Genomic DNA, 10,659 nt, shown 5'->3' on the forward strand with positions numbered 1-10,659 from the left:
CGATAAACACCTATCAAATTTGTATCCCGATTATCGATCAAGTGATCAATAATTTGTCCCAGATTTTCATATACAACTAAGAATGATCGATCAAATGATCGATCAACACATTATCTAACACGTTATCGATCAAAGTTTCTGCTGAGTTTACTTAATTAAACAGAGTTATTATCTATCAGCTTATCGATAAAACCTTGATCGATCAAATGATCAGTCAACATGCTGAAACACAAATTACTCACTTTGTTTTCATCAAAACCTTAATCCTAACATTCTCCCCCTTTTTGATGATGACAAAACATAGGTAAGAAATATCAACCAAGAAACATCAGAAACAGTAAAATTAAACCAATAGATAAATCAAAGTAAGAAATATAATTTACTAAAGGCATGAACTGTTCAAGATACATCAATAAACACATAACAGCAAAGAGCTAAGCGTAAAAAAAATCAGAGAAAAGAAAAAAAAAAGACTCTAAGCATCAGAAAACAGACTCTAAGCATCAGAATCCTTCTCCCCCTTTTGTCAGCATCAGGTGGGGGAGAGGAAGGAGTAGAAACAGGTGGAATGGACAGGGGAATAGGAAGAGGTGGAAGGTGAAAGAGTAGAGAGAATGATGGAATATGAAGAGAAGGAACTAGCGGGGGAACAGTGATCAGGGCCAAAGTAGGAAAGGGAGTGGGAGAGGTAGGTGGTACAGATAGTGAAGTGGGAATAGGAGAAGTGGGTATAGTGGAGGTAAAAGGTCCAGGCTCATGATGAGGAGGAGATGGGGGATGATGGAGTAAGTCCTCAAAGCTAAAAGTAGTACTGGGGGTAGAGAAGTTGTTGCAGAGAGAGGCTACCATCCCTTTGAGCTCTCGAATCTCTCTGTCAACATAATCAAATCTATGAGAAACCTCCTTTTCCAAAACCATCATTGCTTATCAGTAAAGGTCTAGGATTTTGGTAACACCCTCAAATTTTCTGTTTGAGACTTCCCCATATTCTCGGGCAGTGACATAGACTCTTTTCTCAAACTCTTAAAGTTCAGCCTGAAATAGTTCCCTGAGAGATCTCTCCATAAATGAGGGTCCAGGGGCATGAGAAGGAACTGCAATGGATTCGGCCTCATCCTGAGTCCTAGAGGTGCTGACAGCTGGTTGCTTCCCTTTGTCCTTCTAAGGCACTTTTTGTGAGGGTCCGAAAGGTAGAGGAATCCTCATCTTGTGCAGCTGTGTAATCCCGAAAGCAGGAACCTTTGTCTTGGACTCTCCAGGCTCAAAAGGGGCAATGTTATTTGCCTGTAGGATGTATGTGGCCAACTGAGGGTAGGGCATTGGTGTAGACTTAGATTTGTTGAGAACAAAATCCTTCATCTCATTATAGATCAAAGTCCCTATATTAATCCTTTCTGCAGTGATTATCAGAGCCAGAAGCAAGTAATCATCTTGAGTTAAGTGTGAGAAGCTCTCGGATTTGTTGATCATACTTCTTGAATAGATATAGTGGATTATTCTGTAATAATCACACATCTGTTTAGGTGGGAAATTTAGCTCACCGGGGTACTCATCACTTTGCATCAAAATCTTATAAGCCTTAATTTCAGTCATATCTCCCCCTCTCACTGAATCTTGAGTTCCCAGCAACTCATTAATCTTATCAGCAGTAAGGTGGAAGGTTCTACCTCTCAGTTTGACCTTTAAATAGTCATTGACTAGATTATCCTGCTCATCACATTCTTCTACTGATTCCATATTACAATAGAATCTTTTAATTACTTCCGGACAAAATTCTGCATCAATTATCAGCCAGTTTGAATAATATGTCAGAGGATCACTCAAGTCCAACTTAATCTGTGTATTTTTCTTTAAACTTTCTATATCCACAGAAACAACAAGGCAAAATCTTCGGTTTGCAAAATCTGCCTTAAACGTAGCCGAATTCACATCCTTATCAAGGTTTCCAACCAGTAATTCAGAGAAATCAGATAGAATACCTTTAGATGGAATTTGTCGTGCTATCCCTTTACTGGCTCTCTGCTTTTTCTGCCTCGGTTGCTTAGGAATGGGAATTCTTAATGTGGTCTCCACAGCTTTCTGAACTGAAGCTTCGTCATCTGACTCGGTTTCCGATTCCTTAGTGACTACCGGTAGCTTGGATTTGGACCGGGGAGATTTTCTTAGAGGAACAGATTGCTCTTCGGCTCGACTTCCTCAGATTTTCAGGACACCTCTTTTCTTGGATGATTCTTCCCTCACTTTCAGTCTATACTGCTTTCTAGTGCCCGAGGGAGTAGTGTCGCTCGATTGGACTTGTTTCTCTGAGCCTTCTTCCCTTTCCACATTCGGCTGTTTCACTCACGCCATTTTGGAGGAACTGACGGAATTCAAAGAGATTAATCGGTTGGTAGAGAGTATTTCGAGTTTGGTGGTAGTCGAAAAGATGGTAGAGTTGGATTCGAGTGGATGGGTGGTGAGAACCCACAAGGGAAAAATCCCACGAACCCACAACCGATCTGAATATACGCACCCCAAGAACGTAAACAAAGGTTTGGTGATCTACTTGAACCCTTGAACACGGAAGAACAAGGACCCGAAGTGTTGAAAGACGCCACAAGATTGATCAAGCCTTGATAAGTCTGTTAGTTCAATGAAGAACCCTAGAGAGAACTCCTCTCAATCAGAAATTGCAAAATGCAAGTTTTCATTCAAAATTCCAAATCCCCTCCCAAAATGAGGGTTACAATATCTTATAGAGGATACATTCAAGATCTGACCTAAAAAGCATTAAATGCAATCTAGAAAATCAAAACATAATAAATTCATAAGGACTTGATTTAGGTAACTTGGAAATTCAAAAGTCAAATCTGCCAACTAATTATGAATTTTCGCACAAATGCATTTAATGAAATATAATCAGCATATCAAGCCCAAAATATGATTAATTAGGCCCAAATGAGTCTTCTCATGTGTTGTACTTGATCCAAGCTCCTTAAATTGAAGTCTCCAAGCCCAAGATATGATCAGTAGCTCCATTTTCAGCCCAAATGACATTAGTGACATCCTCAGCATTTTTATCCAGATTTGATACTCCAATAAATGCCATTTGCTTTGTCAAGGTGTCTTGCACTAGCCCACTCAAAGCTTCCTTAATTCTTTTAGCTCTTGCTCTTGTGATTGGTCCAGTTGGGATTTGCAATGGATCATTGGAAGTTGAGGAGTTAGCTTGCTGTATCGCATCATTCCCCCTCTCCTCAAAAGGATTCGACCTCGAATCATCACCTGCATCAAAAGGAGATAAATCAGCCACATTGAAAGTAGCACTAACATTATACTTACCAAGTAAATCAATTTTGTAAGCATTGTCATTGATTCTTTCAAGCACTTGAAATGGACCATCTCCTCTTGGAGCTAATTTGGACTTTCTTTGAGCTGGAAATCTTTCTTTCCTCATATGCACCCACACCCAATCACCAGGTTCAAAGAGAACACGCCTTCTTCCTTTGTTAGCCTTGGATGCATATTGCTCATTTTTCTTTTCAATTTGTTGTTTCACTTTTTGATGAAGTTGTTTCACTGTTTCAGCTTTTTTTGTCCCATCAAGACTGGCCCTCTCATCAATAGGCAATGGTAATAAATCCAAGGGAGTTAGTGGATTAAAACCATACACTATTTCAAAAGGAGAATAATCAGTAGATGAGTGCACACTCCTATTGTAAGCAAATTCAATGAATGACAAGCAATTTTCCCAATTCTTCAAGTTCTTTTGAATCACAGTTCTAAGCAATTGAGTTAAAGTTCTATTAACTACCTCAGTTTGTCCATCAGTTTGTGGATGACAAGCAGTAGAAAACAATAATTTAGTACCCAGCTTACCCCACAAAATCCTCCAAAAATGACTCAAGAATTTTGTATCCCTATCAGAAACAATACTTTTAGGAACACCATGAAGTCTTACAATTTCCTTAAAGAACAAATCAGCAATGTATGTGGCATCATCAGTTTTATGGCAAGCAATGAAATGTGCCATTTTAGAAAATCTATCGACAACCACAAATATGGAATCCATACCCTTTCTTGACCTAGGTAAACCCAAAATAAAATCCATTGATATATCTACCCAAGGTTCACTAGGCACAGGTAATGGGGTGTACAAACCATGTGGCAAGACTCTAGATTTAGCCTTTTTACAAGTTATGCATTTAGCACAGATTCTTTCCACATCACGTTTCATTTTAGGCCAAAAGAAATGTTCATGCAAAACATCCAAAGTCTTTTTCACACCAAAGTGACCCATTAATCCTCCCCCATGTGCTTCTCTCACAAGTAATTCTCGCAAAGAACATTGAGGCACACACAATCTGTTTTCTTTAAACAAGTACCCATCAATCCTATAAAACTTTTCAAATGCTTTCTTTTCACAAGCAAGAAACACTTCAGCAAAATCAGCATCAATGGCATACAATTCCTTGATATATTCAAAACCAAGCAACCTAGCATTTAGAGTAGTAAGAAGAGTATACCTTCTTGACAATGCATCAGCCACCACATTTTCTTTACCTTTCTTGTATCTGATGACATACGGAAATGTCTCAATAAATTCCAGCCACCTTGCATGTCTCTTGTTCAGCTTACCTTGACCCTTAATGTGCTTCAAAGATTGATGATCAGTATGAATTACAAATTGTTTAGGCCAAAGGTAGTGTTGCCAATTCTCTAATGCTCTTTTAAGTGCATAGAGCTCCTTGTCATATGTTGGATACTTCAAGGCTGCTCCATTCAACTTTTCACTAAAATAAGCAATTGGCTTTCCTTCCTGCATCAAAACAGCTCCTATTCCAACTCCAGATGCATCACATTCAATCTCAAAAGTTTTGTTAAAGTTAGGCAATACTAATACAGGTGCAGAACACAATTTATCCTTAAGCCTAATGAATGCAACATCTTGTTCTTTATCCCATTTAAAACCAACAGACTTTTTAATAACTTCAGTGAGTGGTGCAGCAAGTGTGCTAAAATCTTTGACAAAGCGCCTATAAAAACTAGCCAAACCATGAAAGCTTCTCACCTCAGTTATGCTTTTAGGTGTTGGCCATTCTTTAATAGCTCTTATCTTTTCTTCATCAACTTCTATTCCTTTAGCACTCACCACAAAGCCAAGAAAAACAATTTTATCCATACAAAAATCACACTTCTTCATATTTGCAAACAATTTTTCCTTTCTCAAAACATCAAGCACACAATGCAAATGATTCAAATGCTCATCAAGATTCTTGCTGTAAATCAGAATGTCATCAAAATAAACCACAACAAATTTCCCAATGAAAGCACGCAAAACATGATTCATTAATCTCATGAAAGTACTAGGTGCATTAGTTAACCCAAATGGCATAACTAACCATTCATACAAACCATGTTTTGTTTTGAAAGCAGTTTTCCATTCATCCCCTTCCCTCATTCTAATTTGATGGTATCCAGATTTCAAATCAATCTTAGAAAAGACAATAGAACCATGCAATTCATCAAGCATATCATCTAATCTAGGAATGGGATGGCGATACTTTATAGTGATGTTATTCACAGCTCTGCAATCAATGCACATCCTCCAAGTTCCATCTTTCTTTGGGACCAAAAGTACCGGAACAGCACAAGGACTCAAGCTTTCTCTAACATATCCCCTTGCCATGAGCTCTTCCACTTGCCTTTGAAGTTCCTTTGTCTCTTCTGGATTGCTTCTATAGGCTGGCCTATTAGGAATTGTTGCTCCTGGAATGAAATCAATTTGATGCTCAATTCCTCTAATGGGTGGTAATCCAGGTGGAATCTCCTCTGGGAACACATCAACATATTCCTGCAATAAAGAACTAACAACACTTGGAAAGGAAGAGTTAATGTCATTAGTATCCAAAAAGGATTCCTTGTAAACAAGGAGAAGCAAATGTTGTTCAGCCAAAAAGGCATTCCTCACTTCACTTTCTTTTGCATAAAAACTCAATTTCTTTTTCTCTTTTCTCTCTTCATTTTTTTTCTGAAATTCTTTTTTTGAACTCTCATCTTTTCTCTCCTTTTCACTCCCATTTCTTTTTGATGTCTCTCTCACATTTTTCATATCACTCTCTTTTTTATCTCTCTCTTTTTTCATCTTAAGTTGATCCTCATACACTTGCTTTGGGGTCAATGGTACAAGAGTAATGGGTCTGTTGTTCATTACAAAAGAATATCTATTTGTAAGCCCATCTTTCTTTACCTTTCTATCAAATTCCCAAGGTCTTCCCAAAAGTATATGTCCAGCATGCATAGGAACAACATCACATAATACTTCATCACAATACTTCCCAATTGAAAAAGAAACAAGAACTTGCTTATCAACTTTAATCTCCCCACATTCATTCAGCCATTGCAGCTTGTATGGTCTAGGGTGTCTAACAGTGGGCAAATGTAATTTCTCAACCATTGTAGTGCTTGCAACATTTGTAACACTCCCACCATCAATTATCAAACTACATACCTTGTTATTAATGAGGCAGCGAGTATGGAAAATATTTTCCCTTTGCTCATTCAACTCATCTTCCTTCACTTGACAATTCAAGGCTCTTCTAACCACAAGGCATTCTCCTTCCACAGCATACTCAATCCCATCATCACTAGCATCTTCAAGTAGGGGCATGGAGTCATCACTTTCACTCTCACTTTCAGTCACAACTTCATTATTTTTCAGAATCATAACTCTCTTGTTGGGGCATTGAGAAGCAATATGACCTGTACCCAAACACTTGAAACATTTTATATCCCTATTTCTAGAAGTTTGGGAATCAGATTTACCTTTGCTCTTTGATGAAGCTTCTTCTTTGCCTCTAGTGGTCTCCTTTTGGATAGCTTTTTCTCCTTTCTTCCAATTCTGTTTGAAAGAAGTTGATCCAGAATGAAATTTTGAAGCACCTTTTCGCTTGAGTTGCTTTTCCACCTTAATAGCCATATGCACCATGTCTTCTAGTTCTACATAATGATGCAATTCAACTATATCAGCTATATCTTTGTTCAACCCACTTAGAAATCGGGCCATTGTTGCTTCTCTATCTTCTTGCACATTAGCTCTTATCATGGCCAATTCCATCTCCTTATTGTACTCCTCTACACTCCTAGGACCTTGTGTAAGGGTCTGCAACTTTTGATAAAGCTCTCTAAAATAATGGTTGGGAACAAATCTCTTCTTCATTAGAGCTTTCATTTCGCTCCAAGTTGTTACAGGCCTCTCTCCATTATTCCTCCTATTAATACCCAATTTATCCCACCAAACAATGGCATAATCAGTGAATTCTATTGCTGCCAACTTCACCTTTTTAGCTTCAGAATAATTATGACACTCAAAGATCATTTCTATTTTCTTTTCCCACTCTAAGTAGGCTTCAGGATCATTTCTACCTTGGAATGATGGTATCTTCATTTTGATGCTCCCAAGGTTCCCATCTACTCTATCTCTCTCCCTTGGGTTATTTCTCCCATATCTTCTCCCATACCTATCCCCTCTATGCCTATTCCTTATCAGTTCAACTTCAGATTCAGAATTGACTTCATCCTCACTACCACCAACTTTGTTATTTTCAGATTCAAAGTCATCCATAGAAACCTCCCTTTGCCTTCCATGCCTTCTAGGTTTAGGTTGGGCTCTTTGCAGATTTACAATCCTTTCATCTTGTCTATCCATTCTATCCCTTATCTCTCCATAAACCACATTCATCCGTTGAAAATGTTGCTGCATTGCCCTAAGGGTGTCTTCAATATTCATTGGATTTCCACTACCACCAGATGTCCCATCTGCATTAGACATTGTGACTTCAAGGAAAATTAATTATGTTAGTGAAGTAAAGTTCCTCACAAATTTCCTCACGTGTTTCCCTCAAGAATGACACTCAACACTCGTGTTTCACTCAAACTTGGCTTTTAAATTGAGGTATATCACTCTTGCCTTTTTCCACTCTGAAATCCCTCTTGAGGCTCTTTAAAGAACTAAACAATTTAAACAAAGCAATCACAATATGCAGAATCAGCCAACACTTAGGAACTTTGAGAAATTAAGAGTATTGAATATGGACCTTCAAGAAAAGTCAGAAACTCAATTGACACAAGTATTGCAAAAGCCAAAATAGAATTTGGATATGAAGATGATTTGCTCAAAACACTGCCAGCACTATAATTTCTTTTCGTTTTTTTTCTTTTCTGTCCCTTTCTTTTTGGGTACCTTTTTTTTTCCTTTTTTTTTTCTTGTCTTTTCCCTTTTCTTTTCTTTTTTTTTCACTGAATAATGCAAGGAAAATCACAAAAATACCATAAACAAAACAGAACAAGCAATCTGAACCCAGAAATTCCAGAAAATGCGTCCTTTTCAAATGGGTATAACTTGCCCTACAAAAGTCGGATTTAGATGAAACCAAAACGAGACGAAAGAAGGGATTCCGAACTATGAAAATGACCTATTAAACTTCACAAAACTCAACGGAAAAGTGAATGGACAAGGATGACAATTTCCGTGATGAACAGAAACGCAGAAGACGAACAGACACAAGAAAAGGCACCAAATGAAGAACGAAAATGAAGGTAAACTAACAGAAAAATATGACCTGAGTTTAGATCCAAAGCTCTGATACCAAGATGGTGAGAACCCACAAGGGAAAAATCCCACGAACCCACAACCGATCTGAATATACGCACCCCAAGAACGTAAACAAAGGTTTGGTGATCTACTTGAACCCTTGAACACGGAAGAACAAGGACCCGAAGTGTTGAAAGACGCCACAAGATTGATCAAGCCTTGATAAGTCTGTTAGTTCAATGAAGAACCCTAGAGAGAACTCCTCTCAATCAGAAATTGCAAAATGCAAGTTTTCATTCAAAATTCCAAATCCCCTCCCAAAATGAGGGTTACAATATCTTATAGAGGATACATTCAAGATCTGACCTAAAAAGCATTAAATGCAATCTAGAAAATCAAAACATAATAAATTCATAAGGACTTGATTTAGGTAACTTGGAAATTCAAAAGTCAAATCTGCCAACTAATTATGAATTTTCGCACAAATGCATTTAATGAAATATAATCAGCATATCAAGCCCAAAATATGATTAATTAGGCCCAAATGAGTCTTCTCATGTGTTGTACTTGATCCAAGCTCCTTAAATTGAAGTCTCCAAGCCCAAGATATGATCAGTAGCTCCATTTTCAGCCCAAATGACATTAGTGACATCCTCAGCATTTTTATCCAGATTTGATACTCCAATAAATGCCATTTGCTTTGTCAAGGTGTCTTGCACTAGCCCACTCAAAGCTTCCTTAATTCTTTTAGCTCTTGCTCTTGTGATTGGTCCAGTTGGGATTTGCAATGGATCATTGGAAGTTGAGGAGTTAGCTTGCTGTATCGCATCAATGGGTGACCAGAAATTTAATGGAATAGTGATTTTGGACAGTTGCTAGAAACAGGGGAGTGATTTTGATCGAGTTAGGGTTCGATAACTGACAGGGGTTTTGAAATTTTTAACGTTATAAAGTTCAAAATTATCGATCATGTTATCGATCAGCCTATAATCGATCACGTGTTCGATAAATATGAAGAACACATAAGAACACTGAAGGCAATTATCGATCACGTTATCGAACAAGGAATTATCAAACATGTTATCGATAAAATTAATAGAGGAGATGCGTACCTGGTCTGTTTTATCGATCAAATGATCGATAACCTACTTATCGATCAGCTTATCGATTAATGCTTACCAAAATTTGAGTAAATATCGCCAAAAACTTGCCGTTCCTGATCGATGTTCTGATCGATAATTCATTTATCAATCAGCTTATCGATAATCATCGTTCTGAATCTCTTCTTTTTCCACACATGCCATATTTATCGATCAAGTGATCGATAAATTGCTTCTTTGTGGCTTCATGATTATCGATCTCCTGTTCGATCATTCCATACTCTGTTTACCTCTGTTTTCTTCGACAAAACAGAGCTTCCTGCAAAACAAATTTCTATCCACTCCGATGCTTAAGTTAGTCATTTAATTATTAAAACATTATATTTAAAGATTGAAATTTGAGAGATAATGTGAGATTTCTTACAACTTATTGGGATTTACTATTCCTAATTCTCTTCGAAAGAAGTTGAACTTTTGTTGATCTAGAGGTTTCATGAAGATGTCGGCTATTTGATATTCAATGGGGATGAATTCTACCTTTAACATCTTTCTTTTGAACATAATCTCGAATGAAATGATGTCGAACATCGATATGCTTAGTTCGGGCATGATGGACTGGATTTTTGGACATACTTATCGTACTTGTGTTGTCACATAGGATTGGAATCTCTCGTAAGTTGATTCCTAGATCCTGTAGTTGTTGCTTTAACCATAGAATCTGAGCACAACAACTTGCAATGGCCACATATTCTGATTCCGTTGAGGAGATTGCTACAGTATTCTGCTTTTTGCTTGACCACGAGACAAGACACCATCTGAAAAATTAACATTGTCCACTGGTGCTTTTTCTATTTGTTTTATATCCTCCATGGTCTGTGTCTGAATATCCCATTAGATATTCTGCTCCCTTCTTTGGATACCAAATTCCCAGATTTTGAGTTCTGACAAGGTATCTGAGAATTCTCTTGACGGCTTCATCATGTGACT

The 10,659-nt window shown here is 37.7% G+C and overlaps 1 protein-coding gene across 1 annotated transcript; it reads right to left on the reverse strand.

Moving 5' to 3' along the window:
* Window positions 1–495: 495 nt before the first annotated feature.
* On the reverse strand, window positions 496–849 carry LOC114756285 (proline-rich receptor-like protein kinase PERK2; the record flags this gene model as incomplete). The annotated part of the gene is made up of 1 exon (XM_028945204.1): window positions 496–849. A coding segment is annotated over exon 1 (354 nt), but the record flags the coding sequence as incomplete, so codon positions are not given.
* Window positions 850–10,659: the final 9,810 nt, after the last annotated feature.

This window comes from Neltuma alba, unplaced genomic scaffold (genome assembly GCF_004799145.2).
Source record: "Neltuma alba isolate B1F8T4 unplaced genomic scaffold, ASM479914v2 tig00010381_pilon, whole genome shotgun sequence".
Classification (NCBI taxonomy): Eukaryota; Viridiplantae; Streptophyta; class Magnoliopsida; order Fabales; family Fabaceae; genus Neltuma; species Neltuma alba.